The sequence below is a fragment of the Sorex fumeus genome, unplaced genomic scaffold, assembly GCF_029834395.1.
Source record: "Sorex fumeus unplaced genomic scaffold, SorFum_2.1 ptg000014l, whole genome shotgun sequence".
Taxonomy (NCBI): Eukaryota; Metazoa; Chordata; class Mammalia; order Eulipotyphla; family Soricidae; genus Sorex; species Sorex fumeus.
In genome coordinates this window covers 25,793,261-25,814,356 of record NW_026606071.1, presented here as the reverse complement: position 1 = coordinate 25,814,356, position 21,096 = coordinate 25,793,261, and the positions used below count along the sequence as shown (strand labels likewise).

The 21,096-nt window shown below is 38.7% G+C and overlaps 1 protein-coding gene and 1 pseudogene across 2 annotated transcripts in view; both read right to left on the bottom strand.

The window, feature by feature from the left end:
• The window catches only part of CCNYL1 (cyclin Y like 1), a 48,682-nt gene that overhangs the window by 10,928 nt on the left and 16,658 nt on the right, over positions 1 to 21,096 (bottom strand). Inside the window, exons 2-7 of one of the 2 annotated variants that reach the window (XM_056111599.1) lie at positions 20,588 to 20,662; positions 18,630 to 18,664; positions 12,531 to 12,631; positions 8,534 to 8,569; positions 6,723 to 6,774; positions 5,766 to 5,885 (exon numbers count right to left, since the gene is read on the bottom strand). In XM_056111599.1, the coding sequence (XP_055967574.1) occupies positions 5,766 to 5,885; positions 6,723 to 6,774; positions 8,534 to 8,569; positions 12,531 to 12,631; positions 18,630 to 18,664; positions 20,588 to 20,662 (419 nt within the window). The remainder of the gene's footprint in view (positions 1 to 5,765; positions 5,886 to 6,722; positions 6,775 to 8,533; positions 8,570 to 12,530; positions 12,632 to 18,629; positions 18,665 to 20,587; positions 20,663 to 21,096) is intronic. The other variant, XM_056111600.1, reaches the window with a different exon arrangement.
• On the bottom strand, positions 17,526 to 17,706 carry LOC130021209 (uncharacterized; annotated as a pseudogene).

Here is a 21,096-nt window from a genome sequence, read left to right as displayed (position 1 = left end):
CCATGGTTCCTCCGGCACCCCCTCTCCGCCCCGGAGCGCTTCCTCTCACTCTGCTCACAGTGATGCTGCTTTTTCATCTTACACGGAGGCCCCCATGTCCCTGGCTGCTCTGTGCCACTGAAACCCTCCCAAGGTCTTCGTCACCTCTGCACATAGCCGGCAGAGCTCTTCACCCCAGCTCTCCATCCCCAGGCCTCGCCAAATCACATACAGGGTACTGCCTTGCCCGAGCGGCTGGACCCCACTTCCATCCACTGGCAATTGGGCTCTCCCTCAATCTTCACTGGGAACGTGCTTTCTCGCCTAGACTGGCCTTTGTCACTGGGTGCAGGATCACTGTCACCAGCTGCTCTGCTCCAGTCTCCTGGAAGCAGCCAGGGGAGGGCGGTATTGAAGGGAAAGCACTTCCCACTCTTCTGCTCAAGACTGACCAAAGGTTCCCTTTAAAACAAATGTTGAAGCTGACTTTTTTCCTTCTTCCATAGCCTGCAAGCTATCTCCTCCTGCAGCCTGCGCCCTTTGCTCCTGTCCTCATTCCACACTCTCTGACCACACAGCCTGTCCCGGTCCTAGATTACGGAGCCAGGGTCTGTAACTGTCCCAACTGCCTCTATAGGTTCCCTCTACAGGTTACCTCTTAAAATAGCTTTTTCCTGATCATTCTCTCAAAAAAGCAACGGATCACGGTCACGGATCATGGTCCACCCGTTGTTCATCGATTTGCTCGAGCGGGCCCAGTAACGTCTCTATCATGAGACTTGTTGTTACTGTGTTTCGACCCCTACACTCTGCCTCATCTTCGAGGCATTTACCACTACTTAAAAACGCATTAAAAAAAATCACATCTCTCTTACTAGAACATAAATTTTATTGGACAAGAACTTTATTCAACATGTTCTCTCCTCTAGCCCCAGAGTCAGAATAGTGACGCAGTGGATTCAGTGGGGACTTATGGCATGAACAATTTCTTGCAGCAGCTCGTACTGTGACCATATTCTCTACCCTAAACCGCTTACCTTGGCTTCTCACTCTTCTGTCTGATGCTTTTCCTACCACTTTCCAGCTACGTCTCCCTTATATGCTGGTAGCCCAGCTCAATCTCCTATCCATTATTTATTCTACACACCTTTTCCCGATTCATTCTCTATATCTAACTCAGATTCGTGAGCTCCAAATTCCATACAGTCAAGTGAGTACTAGACACTGCCAGTTTACAGTCTCACAGGTACAGGTTTCTCCTGAAATCCAAAAGTAGAACATTCCTATTTGGTATGATTTAGTATGCTGGTCTTTGTGGGGGGGGGGTGGGTGGTGGTGGAAGAGGGGGTGTCTGGAAACATGCAAACATTTTTTCCCATAAAAATGAATAGTAATAATGTTTCAGACTCCAAAAATTACTTTTGAAATATACGGGAAACCTGTACCATCCAAACTTATTACTCTGTCTACATAGAATTTGATCTTGCCAGCCTGATGCTCTCTTTCCTGCATTCTTTAATGCTCTGCATGGAAGGCCGCTTCTGCCTCTCTCCCCAGGCTCTGAGCACCCATATGGTTGGCAGTCCCTGTGAAGGCCTGGGGTCTGAAGTGCTCAGAAAGGGTCCTTGTCTCTGGAATCCTAAGAGGTTACTACAAGGATAGACACTGGCCTCAGTATTCTTTCCCTCCAGACCATGCATTTGGCTTTCCCCCTCTAGGTTTATTTAAGGGGAAATTTAAAAAATATATATGCAAAAAACAAATCACCTCATTTGACCAGAATTTATTACTGAAACTGATAAAAATTTTACCATAGGAATTCTGTATGAATAACACAGAGGGTCTTAAAGAGGCAGCTTAGCAGGCTAGCTGGAAAATCTTTCAAGCACTACTGGCACTAGAAATAATCCTGGGCCACTCCCCGCACGGGCACAAGAGTACGGCAAAGATAGAGTAACCTCTGCCAATCAAGGAACAGAGAGTTTAGGACATATGTAAGAATTCTCTGGGAGCAAGGCTGAACCAAGAAGACCTGGAATACCTGAACAGACCTATCACCATCAAGGAAATTGAAATGGTAATAAAAAGTCTCCCCAAGCACAAAAGTCCTGGCCCGGATGGATTCACTAGTGAATTCTTCCAAATCTTTAAAGAGGACTTACTCCCGATGCTCTTTAAGCTTTTCCACGAAATTGAAATATCAAAAACACTTCCGAACAGTTTCTACGAAGCAAATATCACACTGATACCAAAAGCAGACAGAGATACCACAAAGAAAGAGAATTACAGGCCGATATCCCTGATGAAGACAGATGCAAAGATCCTCAACAAACTACTAGCAAATAGAATCCAACTACTCATCAAAAAGATCATACACCATGACCAAGTAGGATTCATCCCAGGGATGCAAGGATGGTTTAACATTCGGAAATCGATCAACATAATCCACCATATCAACAAAAGAAAAGATAAAAAGCATATGATCATATCAATAGATGCAGAGAAAGCATTTGATAAGATCCAGCACCCCTTTATGATGAAAACCCTAGCCAAAATGGGTATAGAGGGGACCTTCCTCAACATAATTAAAGCCATCTACCACAAGCCTACAGCAAGCATCATCCTCAATGGGGAAAAACTGAGAGCCTTCCCTCTAAGATCAGGGACGAGACAAGGATGCCCACTCTCTCCACTGCTGTTCAATATAGTACTGGAAGTACTTGCAATAGCGATTAGGCAGGAAAAAGATATTAAGGGCATTCAGGTAGGAAAGGAAGAAATCAAGCTCTCACTATTCGCAGATGATATGATACTCTACTTAGAGAACCCAATAACTTCCACCAAAAAACTCCTAGAAACAATAGACTCGTATAGTAAAGTTGCAGGTTATAAAATCAATACCCAAAAGTCCATGGCTTTCCTATACGCAAACAGTGAGAGAGAAGAAAGCAACATGAAAAAAACAATCCCGTTCACAATTGTGCCCCAGAAAATCAAGTACCTAGGAATCAGCTTAACTAAGGAAGTAAAGGACCTGTACAAAGAAAACTACAAAACGCTACTTCAGGAAATAAAAGAGGACATGAGGAAATGGAAAGATATCCCCTGCTCATGGGTCGGGAGACTTAACATTGTCAAAATGGCAATACTACCAAAAGCATTGTATAAATTCAATGCAATCCCTATAAGGATACCCATGACATTCTTCAAAGAAATGGAGCAAACACTCCTGAAATTTATATGGAACAATAAGCCCCCACGAATAGCTAAAGCAATTCTTGGGAAAAGGAAAATGGGAGGAATCAACCTCCCTAACTTCAAACTGTACTACAAAGCAGTAATAATTAAAACAGCATGGTACTGGAACAAAGGCAGAACTGCAGACCAATGGAACAGGGTTGAATACACTGACATCTCTCCTCAATCATATGCTCATCTAATCTTTGATAAAGGTGCAAGTAATGTGAAGTGGAGTAAGGAAAGCCTCTTTAATAAATTGTGTTGGCATCACTGGATGGCTACATGCAAAAAAATAGGCTCAGAACTCTGCCTAACACCATGTACAAAAGTAAGATCAAAATGGATTAAAGACCTCAACATCAGACCAGAAACCATAAGGTACATTGAAGATAAAGTTGGCAAAACCCTCCATGACATTGAAGCTAATGGTATCTTCAAAGATGCCACACCACTGGCCGAGCAAGTGAAAACAGATATAGATAAATGGGACTATCTTAAACTAAGAAGCTTCTGCACCTCCAAAGAAACAGTGACCAAAATACAAAGACAGTCTACAGAATGGGAAAGGATATTCACCGAATACACATCTGACAAGGGGTTGATATCCAGGATATACAAAATACTGGTTAAACTCCACAAGAAGAAAACATCCAACCCCATCCAAAAATGGGGCAATGAAATGAACAGAAACTTTCTCAAAGAAGAAATCCGAATGGCAAAAAAGCACATGAGAAAATGCTCTACATCATTAATCATCAGGGAGATGCAGATCAAAACCACAATGAGATACCATCTCACACCTCAGAGACTAGCCCACATTCAAAAGAACAAAAGCAACCGATGCTGGCGTGGATGTGGCGAGAAAGGGACACTCCTTCACTGTTGGTGGGAATGTCCACTGGTTCAGCCCTTCTGGAAAACAGTATGGTCGATTCTCAAAAAATTAGAAATTGAGCTCCCATTTGACCCAGCAATACCACTCCTGGGAATATATCCCAGAGAGGCAAAAATGTATAGTCGAAGTGACATCTGCACTTGTTTGTTCATTGCAGCACTCTTTACAATAGCCAGAAACTGGAAGAAACCTGAGTGCCCAAGAACAGATGACTGGTTAAAGAAACTTTGGTACATCTACACAATGGAGTACTATGTAGCTCTTAGAAAAGATGAAGTCATGAAATTTACATACAAGTGGTACAATATGGAAAGTATCATGCTAAGCGAAATGAGTCAGAAAGAGAGGGATAGACATAGAAAGATTGCATTCATCTGGGGGATATAAAGTAACAAAGTATGAGATTAATACCCAAGAATAGCTGAGATCAGCACCAGGAGGATTACTCCATAACTTAGAGGCCAGCCGGGTATCCTAGAGGAAAGGGCAGTTCAGATAGAGAAGGGAGCACCAAATAAAGGATGTTTGGAGGATCCTCCCAGGAGGGGAGATGCATGTCGAAAGTAGACTATGGACTGAACATGTTTGCCACTCAATGCCTCTTTTGCAGACCACAACACCCAAAAGGAGAGAGAGAACACAGGGGATTGCCCTGCCACAGAGACAGGGGGGATGGGGGGATGGGGGTGGGAGGGATATTATCCATGGTGGTGGAAAATGGGCACTGGTGGAGGGATGGGTATCTGATCATTGTATAATTGAAACCAAAGCACAAAAAATTGTAAATCTACAACTTTAAAAAAAAATAAAATACAATAAAGGGGAAAAAAATAGTTGAAAGATACAGTAATATCTAATGAAATAAATGCAACAAATTTATAAGCTAAAAAAAATTCTCTGGGAGCACGGCCCAGTCTCGGCTCATGCCCTCTGCTCCCCTGGGCCAGATGGCTTGTGACCATCCCCTCCTAACCAAACAGCAGAACCTGGATGCATGTATGTGTGTGCACCGTGTGTGCATGCATATCCTGAGATGTGAAGAGAGAAACCCAAAGTCTCACTTACTACCTTTAACAGCAATTGTTTTTTCATGAAAAAAAAAAAAAGTAATGGCAACACGTAAACTCATAATGATTTTTTAAAAAAAATTTTCCTGGAGATTTTGTACTACTCCTGGTGGTGACTCAGGACCTACTCCCAATTCCATGCTTGAGAATCACTCATGGCAGTGCTCAGGAACTGACCTGGGGTGGACCATGTATGCAAGGCAAGCACCTTATCTTAACCCCTTCACTATCTTCTGCCCCACAATGATGAAGTCTTAATGCAAATTCCACTTTGATAATTTTTTCTTAATGCAATTCCAGTTATCCTTTCAGGAAATTACTTTTTTTTTGGGGGGGGGGTCACACCCAGCGATGCACAGGGGTTACTCCTGGCTCTGCACTCAGGAATTACTCCTGGCGGTGCTCAGGGGACCATATGGGATGCTGGGGATCGAACCCGGGTCGGCCATGTGCAAGGCAAACGCCCTACCCGCTGTGCTATCGCTCCAGCCCCTCAGGAACTTACTTTTATTTGAACAATAGAACCATATCCTGCGTAAGGGCAGGAATTTCTAAAGATGTTGTTTAAGAAAAGAAAATCTTACCAAAGTCACTATTGCACATTCAGCGGTTAGCTGTGCAGCACTAAAAAGAGTACGAACAAATCTGTAAATAAATTTGTGCTCAGGGTCATGCTTAAAGTATTCCTCTGGAACCTTTTCTTGCTGAAAGAAGAATAAACATTATAAATACGCATTGAATAGAAACACAAGAACTCTAAAGATAGCAGTTTTCACACATGTACCCACATTCCCCTTAAAAACTAATTTTTCTTGGGTGATACATCTTTTAGTCTTTTAAATATAAATGGGAATCTTAAAATACCATAATGATTCACGCCAGGGATGGAGCCCAGCGACAGAGTGCATATCCCTCATGGAAGACACATGGCTAACTGATCCTTGGCACCACAAAAATGAAATCAAAGAACAACCCCCCAGAGATTCAATACCAACCACCACTCATGGCAGAAAAATAGAGGCAAAAACCTCAGAAAATTTATGCATGTTCCTTTCCATCTCTCTGCCTTCTAGAATTCTATCCAAATGTAAATTATTTTTAGGCTCAAAATCGTGTTGATTACCATGTGTCACACTTTTCTATAATTGACTCTGAAAACCATTTCAGTTTCCTGGACCACAAAACACTGCTTGTCCCCCTCAGGAATCAGCAGCCACATGTAGATACAGAGAACCTGAAAATGTGCAAACACTGTCAGGATTGAGTGAAAATATGGTTTTCTGAATTCTTTTTCATAGAGGTTTTAACATCTGAATTTAAAAAAAAAATTTCTACTTGGTTACATTTTAGCTTAGCTCAAGACCCAATACCGTTCTTACTGTTATATCCCTTATATAACACTTTTTATAAAATGATTGGATCATTTAAAGGAAGATGATTCAGACTTCAAGCTGGAGAGAGTAATTTTCTCCTAGTAATTAATCTCAAAGTCAATCAACATGCAGTAAACCAACTACAACTTTAATACAACTGACACTTACTGTGAGTGGATGTGATCTCTCATCAAAAATATCCAAGGATCTATTTGCATCTCTATAAAATAAGAATGCATTAAAAAAATCAGTAAAAGTTCTCAATTCAGGAAAAGTTCTCTTAGTGTACTATCTCCTGGAAGTAGAGTAGGTTATGAAGGGGTCAAGCCCGATTTTCAACAAAGCAGTTTAACATTTCTTTTGCATTCTGGTCTAATGACGATTACTCCCACTGTAACCCTCAGCAGTCACCACGGCGATGCTGGAGGGGACCCTGCTGGGGGCAGACACGGTCTCCATCATGTGAGGCGCGTGCTTCAGTCCTTTGAGCCTTATCCTCCCTGACCTCCTTCCACTCAGCACATTAACTTTTGTGAAATGGTTTCTAGAACGAGTCATCAGAGTTGCCTTGTCAACCATGATCCTCCCCCTCTCAGGCACCACCAGTAAATCAAGTACATTTTCGCTTGTCTAAAATCACAGTGGAACACAAGAATATTTTATGAAGCAGTAATGGTGGGCAGGAAAGCCTTAGAAGCTTTAATGAATATGAAGAGGAGAATCATTTTTCCTTTGGCTCTCTGTCAACCACTTATCATGCATGCTAATTTTAAATAGTTTGTATTAAAAACAGAATTGTCTTTATTTTCAAAGCCATCGGGCCTTTGTTTTAAAGCTCCCCCGCACGAACACATTCTGTTCACTTACATAAGCACACTACTTTTCCAGTAGGATGGTCTGTGGGTCTCTGGAATTCTCCTGAACCTTCCTCAGGAGAACTCTGAGGTCAAAACTACTCTTACGGGAATGCAAAGACAGGCTCTGCCTTTGGCACTGTTTTGAGATGTGCGGTCATTCTTAGGAGCAAATGCAGGGCTCGCTGCCGGCTGGAGCATGAAGCTAGGCAGCGGGACTCAACTGCACTGTTAGTCTCCCTACTCTGCACTGTCACCGTGTGTATGTAAGAAGCCTTTCTGCTCTACTTAAGAAGTCCTGGATAAAGCAATAAAAAGAATAGTGTCGTTAAACCCTGAGCCTCCTTTTAGATTTTTGGAAAGGGTAAATAGGAAGTAGACACTAAGCATTTCTGCATACTGCAGCATCACTGTGTTAAGAGAAAAACGCTGTGATTCAGCCACTTTTCCAACCTTCTACTCTGGGCTTTATAGCGTCATGATACTTAAAAAAAAGTTTTCTAATAAGATTGGTGTTGATAGCAATAATGTTCTTAATAATGTATGAAGAAATGTGAACCAAATGACCAATGCATATTATAAAATCAAATATTGGTACAAGACCCATGCAGTATTTAAGATCTATCAGTGGTTATTAATTAATTTACTACAAATTCATTAATAGGACTTAAAATACCATTGACATTCACGGAGAAACTTTTGGTACAGTATCAGAATATCAAGGATTATCTTTGAAGGTTTTAAAATTACCCTTTTCCCCAAAGATACTTGCATAAGACATGACATCATGTTATTTCCAGAGTAATCACTGAGGAGATTGCAAATGACAACAGAGTAGATACAATTATCAGCTTTCTTCCATTAAGTCAGATCTTAAAGAAACCCTTTTCCTGCAAATAATGGGTAATTTTTAAATTCTCAATTTAAATTTCTAATACAGTAGTTGTCAACATAATTTCTGTAAACATACTGTTGGGGATATTCAATAACTCGAGTTGTAAAACAAACCAAAAAGAGATTTACAATTCAGTATTGTAATAAAAGCACCATTAATACCTAACACTAAACTGGTTATCTCGCAAATTAATGAGCTAGAATAACAAGACAGGTTTAAAAAGTGCTCACCTGTTCTTTATGTGGTAATATATTGCTAAGGTCACACTGTGGAGGAAAAAAGAAAAGTTTGTAACAATTCATTTTATCATGTTCGTCCTGAAGATATTTTTTAAAAGGGTTAGAGGAAAGGGATGGAAGACCTCCCAGCAGCCCTGAAAATCTATAATTCAAAGTCCACATGGGTGCTGCTTTGGGTTTGATTTTTTGGTTTCTGGCCAAAAGAGAAGACCCCAAATGTTAGGTGATATGCTATCTGAAGATTTGGTTGGTTAACATAATCTATGAATTATTTATTTCCTTTGTCATCTGTATTTCTACCTACAGTACCGTTCATCCTGTACAGCATACCTAATTGTACACATGCACAAATTGAAACAGGAAAACAGTTTCATGCTTGCTTTTATAAGAGCTGTGTAGACTCAATTCTTTCATTAGCTTTAATTTCACTATCCATATACTTACCAATTCCCATTATTTCCCCAAAAATAAATTGCAGAAGTGTTCTACATATACCCAAAAAAGGTAATCCACAATCAATTTTATGTATGAGAAAATTTAATAGTAAATATAAGTATCCACAACATCAAGTGTCTACTATTATGATATACTATGAATATAATATACAATATGTCTAATATTTCTACCCTGAAATAAAAGCAGTGCAAAGAATGCATCAGAATAACACTAGTATGCTAATGGCAGGAATTTTCAAATTAGAGGGTATGTTAATGAACAGATATAAGTCCTCATTCTCTACATTACCAAATTCCTACATTATTCAGAGATATTACTATACAGATGTTGCAACAAAGGAGTTCTGTTGATTAAGTTATGCAGCTGTTCTTTACCTTCAGACTCTAAGAGAAAGCTCAAAATAATTGAGGGAAGGCAAATCTGAATTTATAAGTAGGTTTACAGGCTACTAGCACACGTAATAAAGCCTTTATGTTATTAGCATAAAGATGGATACTTCTATAGTGCTTCAGTTTCATCTTCAAATTGATCTAAAGTCATAAAATTTAAAGCTATAATCTGAAAATAACTTCTGGCCCTTAAGTAACATTTAATTCAGCAACCAAATTTACAGGTAAGGGATGCTGAACTTCAGAGTGACTCGCTCAAATCCCACCCAGAATCAGAGCAGTTCTTTCTCTCTCAGCGGCCTCAGCAAGGCTGTGCACTGCCCTCACCTAAGGGGCTGTCAAAACTGCTAGTTTCTACCAGAGACAGGTAGCATCTCCACCTGAGATGTTCACAACTGAAGCAGTATCAGACCGACCACTTGGGGCGCAGCACTGTTTTTAAAGCCCCCTAAGGGGTTTCACTGTGCAGCAAAGTTTGCGATGAGTGAGCTAGGGTTATGATCAGATATACCCAAGATGCTCTGGACATAAAATCATGCCCTACCATCTTCCTCCACTTACCAAACAGAATGCATGTGCTCAAAGATGTTTTGGAAAAAGTTGCCGAGATGATTTTAATAAGCCACCCACCCTACTGAGAACAACAGACCACTACTCCAAAATAAACACTTTCCACAATCACTCCTGAAAGCCCATCTGTCCTATTAATCTTTTCAGCAACATTTTATTTCACCAGAAGTAAATGCACCAAATAATCATTTTTAAAACTATTCGAGCAAAGTCAAATTTATTGTACTGCCAAAAATTAGGCTAACTTGGGGGTTGGGGGGGAATGAACTACTTGTCTGAGCATGATTAATGTAGTTGGAAAGTAACTACATTTGAATTTTATACTGAAACAACAGTATCTGTCTCTTTTTCCTTTGGCTTTTGAATCACACCTGGCAGTGCTCAGGGCTTACTCCTGGCTCTGTGCTGACAAATCACTTCTGGCAGTGCTTGGGGACCATATGCAGTGCCAAGTCAACCACAAACAAGGCAAGTATCTCTCCAGCCCCCAAACATATAAAATAAATTGGGGATACTGGCAAAGTGGAATAGTGTTTTTTAACCCATGGATTTAGTGTCTTAGCTGAATAAAAATATTCAAATTAAAAATAAAAGTACAGGGACAGGATAGACAGTGCATGGATTAAAGTTTTTGTCTCACATGTAGCCAACTCTGGTTTGATCCCTGATACTGCATATACTCCCCCGAACACCACCAAGAGTGATTCTTGAGCACAAAGCCAGGAATAGCCCCTGAGCACCACTGGGTCTGGCTCATAAAACAAACAAAAGTATCTATTACTTGAAAGGTGCCAAATCTAAGGACTTCAGAGAGTTGGGGCTCAGTTTTGGCTAAAACACATTTTGTCCTAGCGCCGTGTAATCCCATCAACGGCCAAGACTCAGAGACTATAAAATCCAGCTCCTGGAACCGCAGGGCCGCATTCGTGGCCGCACGACATCTTATCAGGACATCTTTTTATGACATCTTATTATCTCATTCCTACTTTGGACAAACTTGCAGGCTATCGAATGTAGCCTGCCCACAGGGCAGAGTCTGGCAAACTCCCCATGGCGTACCAAATATGCCAAATACCAGTAACAATGATGGGTCTCATTCTCCTAAAGAGTCTCAGGGCTACGATGAAAGAGACGTTACTGGGGCCTGCTCGAGGCAATCGACGAATAACAGGATGATGAATGTTCTAAGTGACAGAGAAATGATTCATTATAAGATGGTGAGTTTGCTCTTTTTAGAGGTTATTGTCTTTAATTAAAGGTCTTTCTTTAAGAAAGAAAAAAAGGTGACACATTAGAAACAAAATTAAGCTGATTAAAGTTTAAGACTGAAAAAGTAAATTAAGGGTTAAGGACACTGATATGTTCAAGTGGCACTTTCCAAATTCTGCACTGGGAAACACCGGTATTGCAAGGAGACGTTGGTAATGCTCCGTGGGCAGTCCAAATACATCAGGAAGCTCAGCATTTTGCTCTCTCTCTTCTCCGCTCTCTCCCTTAAATCAGTCCGAAAGGCATTCTTAGGGTGTTCTGTTTAGTTTGGGGTTTCTTTTAGAGCACACCTTTTTTAATGCCTGAGAGCCACTCCTGGTGGTGTTTGGGGATGTAACCTGAAGCTCCCACCTAGAAAGCATGAGCTGTCTCCCCAACCCTACCATATTCTGAAAGTGCGTTCGCAACTGTAGATTAAGGAATTTAAGGAACATGTTTGCCCTACCAGGGCTGTTTCCATAACGTCATTTTCCCCTTTTCTCCTCTATGTCTTTCTTATATACGATGAACTGGCATCCTTTCTGGGAGCTGTATACACATGCCTACATAAAATTTAAACATTTATCAACTAAAACCCCAGCTGAACACATTTCATACATAAAGAAATAAATTAAGTACAAAAATTTGTTCCTTAAAACTATCTTATCAATTCGCCACCATCTTTGAAGGATAGGAAGAAGTGAACTTTTCTGTATGAAAAGTTTCTTTTCATACAGAAACAGTAAGGAAGGGTGGTGGGGGAGTACATAATGAAAATCTGTCAAAATCCAATGAAAATGAAAGATATTAAAGATATATATATATATCTTTATAAAGATATATATATAAAGATATATATATATCTCAAAGAAAATGTGCAGATGCATTCTGGTGCCAGTAGGGGACATGCTGTTCCTTCATTCAAGAGTAGCTTCCCAAGTAGCAGTCATTGTGTAAGACCTATAGCATAGAATTTTCTAATTCCCACCCCCCCACCCAAAATACAATACATTCAACTAAAAGCACCTCTTTCCTCAGCATGGTCAATAATATCTTAATATCAGAAATGCACCAAAAATGAGGTATACTCTTCCAGGGATTTCTTATTTGCTAACTGGCTTTTCCTTCCACCATGCACTCTAAGATTAAAATGGAAACTAAAAATTCATATTTAGGTCCTTGAAATCAATATAGAGTTGCCACCAGTTTCTAATCCCTGATCACTGGAAAGGACAATCAAAATAACTAAAATGACCAAGTACATCTAGGATATTTTTAGCATCAGGGGTCTGTCACTCAGCCTTTGGCAACCTAGTTGTACTCACCATTTTATTGTGGTTCTAAGATTAGGCTGGCTGACTGTGCTGTCATCTAGAAATATTGTTGAGCATGAGCTATACTTTTTAGTTAGCTGCCCTGGAGATACCTGAAGGGGAAGGGAAATAGAAGAAGTCACAGTAAGTTAAACCTATAAAAGTGTGTTTTTTCCTTGGTTAAAATGTCAAACGTTAAAGCATTAAGATTTTTCTTACGCTCCATGAAATGCTGTGTGAGATCAGGTGCAGCTCTACGGGAAATCCAAAGTATAATGAGATATAAAATGCTGCCCTGGATACAGCAGCTATAATCAAACCTAGGTATAATAAACTCCCTTTATAACACTTTAAGTTTAGAAGACTGGTTTTTACGTAAGCAATAAAATGTTCTATTCTTGGTATTCAATTACAATAAAGCATGATGCTTTACATAAGATACTGACACAAGAGCATTTTGTTGCAGTGAAGGAAAGCCAGTAAATCACATTACTAGTTAAGAAGAGAGTGAGACACATGACCCTAGCCACGCCACAGGCCTGTATGGCAGGGTGCTCAAGAATGAAACCAGCGGGGGAGGCAGAGGTCTCAAGATAACAGAGGGTCATTTTAAGATTCTCATATCAAAAAGACTTAAAACACTGGGAAACTTAACTTTCACTTCACGTTTAAAGATTATTAATCAAGTGAGGACCACATAGGATACTTCCAAATCATTTATAGTACATTTTATTAATACTATTCTACAAGCTATTGGACTTTCATGATGGTATTTTCCTGTCCCACTCAAGCTGCCATTTTCTGCCTATAAAGCCTTTTTCTTCCTCCTTGCCTCAGCAAGCTTCCTTTTCAACAACCTCGAAAATGCTTTTGCCAGTAGCACAATCCCCTCCCTTTCTGCACTCTTGCAGACTGACTAATTGGTGACATGATACTAAGCTGCTCGCAGGGTATCCCTCCTAACAGAGTGAGCTTCTGGGAGAGGAAGGGAGGTCTGACCCCTAACTCCAGTAGCTGTGCACAAAAGCTGGAACAAATCATGAGTACAAAAGGGTTTCACAAATTACTTATCAGTTCCACTGGAGAGGTAAATCTTGCCACACACAGATTCATGAGATTTTATTTGCCGTGGTACTAGAGAGGTGACAAGGAACTTTATGAGTCCCTCTAGAGAATACACTCTCTTTAACACTTTAGAAGTATCCACTTATTTGTGAAAGTCCAAGAATGCAACCATTGCCAAATGCTGAAATAGCCTTAACTCTGGTAGGATAATTCTCTCCCAGTAAATGTCTGACAAACAAATTCAAGTCATTGTAAAAAGTCAAAATAATAACATTCAACTTTAAAGAATACCAAATTTAGTGTTTTTGTTTTTTTAAAAAACAAATTCAGATAAGCCTTCCTTCCTATTAATATAAAACAGTTTCATCAAGCTATTACTCTCCCATTAGTGTCTCCTACATAAAATGGGGTAGGGAAAAATCTAGTTGATACTTTCTGAAATCCAGAGCAGTAAAATCCAGACGCCAGTTATCAAATATCCCATGTGGTATTTGATTGTTTCAGATGTTTTACTGTGAAGTCACTAATTCTAGAACATCATCTTGTTTAAAAAAGTTTCATACTACTTAGAGAACTAAATTATACCTGAAGTTGAAAATTATTTTAATTTTATCTAAAACTCTGATATGCTCCTACATAGTTCAGGTGATGCTTAATTTACTCCAGAATTTTTAAAAAATTCAGCATAAAAAAATTACTTTATTCAATACCTTTATTCTAAATGGATAAAGGCTGTCTCCTAAGGTCACTACAATGTTAGGGTATAATATGACACAATATGTTAGGGTATAATATGACATATACTAAACCAAAAAATCAATTCTATCAAAAGCCCATAAAATGGGAAAACTAAAAAATTAGGAAGGAAACTATAAAATATAGACTAACTGGCAGGACATTAATATTTGCTTCCATTTTCAATTTAAAATGTTTGAGTGTATATTGGATAAATCTTTGGAAATATTAAAGCATTAAAAAGTGTCAATTAGATATGGTCTTACTATGGGCACTACCTTAGTGAATAAACTACTTAAAGCCTACTGGTCAGATCCAAAAAAAGGGACTCCCTAAGTCCACCCTACCCTCAACATTTCAAACTTTTTGGTGTCAAGAATCTTCATTTCATCAGAAGGTAACAAACAGACACCTTCCAGCAGGTTCCTTTTCCCTCATCTTGCTTGAAAACTTAAGACGGCAATCTATAATTAAAACTGAAATTGCTGGCTCACTGCCTCAGTTAATTATACCAAACAAAGTATGAAATGCAAATACTTAATCCAAAAAACAATTTTAAAAAACCAATATCAACTGTATAGTTCTAATAGAAATCATTTCAGTTAGTCATTACATCAGACAATATTTAACTTTATTAATTCAGCACTAATGAAAAACTAAATGCATGTTTATAATCTTGAGAAAAGGGAGTTATTTAGCAACTTAGTTACAATGACAAAGCTTTGAAAATAATCGTACCTGAAAGTCTTTTTAAGTCACAACACAAACATCATCAAAGGTAGAAATCCTGTGCCATTCACTGATTTTTCCTATTTTGCCTATTATACTTTTATTTTAATTCACTAACAGAATGCTTTTCTCTGCTCTTTTACACAAGCCAAGTTTTGCCTGTTTCCCAACAATTAGCAGTTTATAGTAACTAACTAAAAAGTTTCAAAGACTTTACACATTAATGAAAAACTACTTGTGTTGCACAATAATGGAACAATATGCTAAGATTATGGTTTGAACAAAATTCTTTTGGGTGTGAGGGAATGATTTCCTGGAGCTATTCCAGGCTCTGTGCTTATGAAAGACCCCTGGCAGTGTCTGAGGGACCATCCGCAGTGCTGGGGATAGAAATGGCTTCACATGCACGCAAGGCTAGTGCCTTAAGCCCAATACTATCTTGCTGGCCATTAAGGGAATTCTGAATCAAGGTCTGGTAGGAAAAGGAAAAACACCAATTAAAACCAAAAATACTATTTGAATCTTAATATACTGAATTAAAACTTTTATATTTAAACTTTCAATATAGGTTCTAAGTTTGAGTAAATATGGTAGACTGCAAGTATTTCCTCTCTGTCTTTCCAAGACTATTATCATGTTAAAAATAGACATTTTTACGAAGAAAAACTCACTGGAACAGAGATTCTTATACTTTTCTCACTTGTAACCCCTTTTCTACTGGAGAAATGCAACATGGGCCAAAAACACCTCAGAGCCATTACATGACAAATTTCTGAATTTTGTTGTTTGTTTGGAGGACACACCCTGCAATGCTCAGGGATTAGTCCTGGTTCTTCATTTAGGAATTACTCCTACCAGGGATTGAACCCGGGTGGACTGAGCTCAAAGCCAATGCCACATCCTCCTCAGATTATATTGTCCCTAAATAAAACTACTTCCCTAAAAATAATTTTAAAAGGTGAAGATAAAAAAAAAAAGAAGGTAGTTTTTAATGTTTGAAAAGACTCTAAAGGTTTTGACAGTGACACAGAAGAACAGAAGAAGCTGATCTACAGATCTTGGTGACTCGGACAGGACCAAGGAAGCCAGAGCATCCTTCAGAACCAAAGGCAGGTTCTGAACGCAGAAAGCAGAAGTGTGGTCCTAAATCCTTGCCATGAGGCACAACAACTTAACAATTCTGCTTACTCACAGTGCTTCACTCAGCTTTTAAGAGACAGCCAGGGCCCTTCACACAAGAGGGAAGCCTCCAATAAGAGAGTGGCATCAAAGCAGGAAAAAGGGAATGACGCGGGTGGTAAAAATCTGAAGCAAATGAAAACCAAAAATTTCTTAAACTCCCTCAGAAAGAAGAGGAACTACATCAGCGAAATAATTAAATACTATTAAAAAAAAGAATGATACCTCTCTAAATTAAAAATAAGACGAAAGAGAGGATAAAGTCAATGAAATCCCAGGAAGCAGAACAAAAGAACAGAAGGGAGGAAACTGTGAATTCCAGGCAGGATTCAGTCAGGGCAGTGCTTCCCAAAGTGGATGGTACCCTGCCCCCCCAGGTGGTGCTGGAACAATCCAGGGGGTGGTGGGATCTCAGGTGCAACTGGGAGCACTTGGTAATCTCAAAGGATGGAGATTTTTAGCAGTGGTAAAGGAATGCAGTTTCAGAAAACCTTTTTTCCTGAAAAGGGGTCAGTAGGTCAAATATGTTTGGGACCCTCCTCTCTTAAGAAGCCCAACATGCTAAAAATAGGAATAGTGGGGAGTGTGGGGGCAGGAGGACAGAGAAAACATAAAAGAAAAAAAAAATCTCACAGGGAAGAGAGATCCTCTACTCCAATAAGACTGAAACATCCACACAAAATCATAGCACAAAATTTCAGAATCCCAGGGTTAGGGAAGGTATCAAAAGATTTCCAAAGAAAGGACTGGGCAAGGGGAAATATAAAGTTGGTTATAATTTATCACAAATGTCAACAGATTGAAGAGCACGAACTTGCAAAAATGAGTTTCAGCTTAGAATTTTATACTTTATTATACAGGAATGCATCAAATAGAAAGCTTGATCTTGAAAACCTTGTGCCATGCTCCCTTTCTCAGGAAAATGTGCTCCAGTAAAAGGAAGTCTAACAAGGCAGAGGAAAACACAGAATCTAGGACAGAGGGGATCCAACACTCGGTGGTAGCTATATGAGATTCCAGATGACTTGAGATAGCTCAGGAAAACAGGCACAGAGCAGACCTAGGGAAAAACCAGCTCCATGTTGGAGTAGGATGTCAAAAGCCTGGGAAGCTTATCCCCAAGGAAAATAAGGTAACAGATGTGCAAATATTTTCTTTTTTTTTCTTTTTCTTTTCCAATAAAGAGATAAGCATTTATTTCTTGAGGTTCTAAATTCTATTTCTTTTACGTTACATAATCCCTCTATAGAATATAGGAGACTTAACTTCTGCCACTGCCAAGCAGAAATTTTCATCATTAGTTTCTGCACACCAGTCATGTCCTGATAGTCAAGAATGGCAGCATAATTGCACATCATTCCTATCAGAACTTAAGACTAACATGCATGTGTACTGACCTCACATGCCAATGACTCAAGCACCTTTGACTATACAACTGCAAATCAAATATTTTCAATAAAATACTTTTGATAGGCATGTGACAAAAATGTAACATTTGGGTGAGACGGGAAAGCATTTAGAGAAAGGCAGGTGAATACAATCAATAAATTAAAAAAAATTATGAAAGCAGGAAAACCAAACAGGGAGCTGCATTTGTCTGTATGAGATAATGCTGGCTAGGAAAATAGGGACTGCATTATTCTTAAAAAGTGCATACTTGCTCAGATTTCATAAATATTTTCTGTACACCAGAAAAAAGAGGAGTGGTGTACACCAAGAGACACAGAATTATATGGGTCACCGGTAAATGTTTACAAGGTCATAATAACAAACATTCTCATTTAATAAAATCCAGGATACATATTGAGGGAACGGGGGGCGGGGGGGAAAATTAAGGTGATGGTTGAGCGAGGAAGCCAAACTACAACAGAGAGTCAATAGCATTCAAAATTTACTTAGTTTGCATTTTTTGTTACTTTTAGTTTGAAAAATAGGACAGTTGGGGATGAAGCAATAGTATAGTGGGAAGAGTGTTTGCCTTGCATGCGGCCAAATGGAGTTCGATCCCCAGCATCCCATATGGTCTCCTGAGCACCACCAGCAGTAATTAACCCCTAACTATCACAAATAAATAAATAAATATTTTTTAAAAGGGGTGAATTAGATTAACCCTGATAGGGAATATTTAAATAAATAAAAATAAGATAGCAAATTAAGGCAGAAACTTATACCATACGTATATTACTGGACTGTAACTTAAATGTCAAACCCCTTAAAGAATAAGTAAAAATGCAAGTCCAAAACTTTCTGGCTACATTTGATAATGAGGAAAAAAGAAGAGAATTTAAAGATTGGAGAAAGAGGTCCACAATAATTGTATAGGGTCCATTATGTTAGTGTAGGAATCATGGCACCATTAATTATTCAAATTACAGACTTCTTATATTTCAACTGTTTACTTACATGGTTTAAATGGTTGCTCTTCCGCTTTTCTCGCACTAAAAATAAAAAAAAATTAACCGATCAATTATGATACAAATATAGGAAAATAAACTTGATAATTATCTGATGTATTGATTATCAATATACAATATGAAATAAAATTCCACTGTATTTTTAAAGTAATTTCAAACAAAATTACAGCACCTTATAAAAATGAGGTTCATTAAGTAAAATCTAAAAAAAAAAAAATTCTCACAGTCTGACAACATAGCAGGAGAGATGTAGAAGATGTGGACAGGTGAGCTGGACAGTGATGGATGTGACCAGACCTTTGGTGGAGGGTCTGATGTGGGATATTGATTTTGTCAAGGTGTGAAGCTATAGTTCTGAAACTCTATAGGTATAAACCAATCTCACCTCAATTAAAAATATACTGTTTGCTGTGCTGGGGGATCAAACTCAGGGTCTCACATATGCAAGACAGGAACTCTATCACTAAGTTAAAACCCTGTCCTTCTCCAAAGTTTTGTACCTAACACAAATTTTAAATTAGGTACAAATAACTCTACATGACCAAAAAGGGAGGGGTGTCCTGTGAAAATTAAGGAAAGTGAACAATTAAGATGACAAATGGTGCCATTGCATATCCTAACTCTTATTCAGTGGTACTTTTCTGAGACTACATTCATACACAGCTTACTTAAAGTTGTGAAGATTGAACTGCTGACAACTTTAAGAACCTGGTACTGGCTAGACACTGAGTATTCCTGGAAGCATCCTGAAGCATTTATTAGCAATCTATTAAAATTACTTACTTAAAAAAATCAATGGGTCTTTATACAACTAAAAAGTAACCTACCTTAAATTAGTATTAAACTGGATTTGCTAACCTAAATTAATGTCTCTACAATATTTCAAGATAATTTTTTTCTAACAAAGGCCAGAAGAATCAAAGTTTCAGAGAAGGTTGGGGTGAACAGTGATCTTCACTCCCATCACCCTAACCATCCCCCATCCCCCCACCCCACCCAAAATTCAAGACAGGAATCAGAGGCGCACATTACCTACAACTGGAGAGCAAAGGGAGGGGACAGCCTTTCTTAACTGTCTCCAAAGTGTCTATGAGCATCCCATAGCTCTGGAAGAAACTGAGAAATAGAGCAAACCTAACCAGAAATCATTGACACGAGACCAAGTACACACACTTTGAAAATGTTAGTATAAGCAGCACTCTACTTTTCACTGTGCTGCATGACATCAAATAATATGGACCCTTCACCTATATTCATACTGTCGTGATCAACTAAAACAGCTTTGCCACATATGGTCATTAAACCCTATGTAAGAGGGCCAAGTAAGCAAGCAGAATTAGCTAAATTCCCCCAGTGCTGATTCTCATCCTAGAAGAAGCAGGACACAGGTAACTTCCAATGCTGCACATGCTGAGGCTGACATCCTCGGACCCCATCTTGGGCATGTCTGCACTGATATACCCATGGGTGGAATTATATTAAGGAGAGAAAATTTTAAATAACTTAAAAGTTCAGAGTAGCATAAATTTGGATATAAGATCCTCTCATATGGTATTGTGTAAAATGCAATCCACTTCATGGATTCAGTCCCTGTATAATTTTTCAGTTTAGGTCTAGTAAAATCTTAAAACTTAACTTTGACCTACACCCTGTCATTCACCTTTAAGATGTGTGCTCTTTTCAGAAAGGGAAATATATTTAGAAACAGACCACATCAAATCATGAGGTCAACAATGTCAATTAAAAAAAGGTGGCAAGATGTTTAACTGTCCATGAGTTACTAATAAACAGTAACAACTAAATGAAAGTGTATCGTCACATACTAAGATAAGTGGATACATGAAAAAGCAGAATAATTTGAGTGTTAATATTCTTAATAATTTCTATTATATACAAAATAAAAACAGTTGTGTCAAGCTTTTTCTCAAGAGAAAAAATATGTCTTACCATCGGTCTGTGATTTGCTGAGGAAGATTGTGCTTGCCCTAGGGTGATCAGAAGGGTTTGATTCCAAAGCTAAGTCTGTGAAGGAAGAAGAGGAAATGGTGTGAACATTTGGTTAGGCAGGAAAATACATAATTTAAAAAATAGTTACACATCAATTTTAACAGACGGGGAGAGTTTCTACTAACAATAAAAAGCCAATTTTAATAAAGGGGACAAAATAAAAAATTCTCCTGGGATTTCAGAGTTACAAAAATTCTACAGACAATTCTAAGAGGAAGAGGAAGTTATGTTTTTTAAAACATCCTAGATTTAAAGAGAAAAAAACTTGTCTCTTAAGTAATCTCTTCAACTGTCAGGTGAATTATGTGCTGTCCCCCTCCTATGTATATCAGAGTTAGAAATAGTCAACCAGGAATGGTCTCAACAAATAAGTTATGCTATATAGTCAATTATTTTGAAGTATCAACTGAGATTCAAATATGCCAAAATTCATTTTTAACAAATGTACT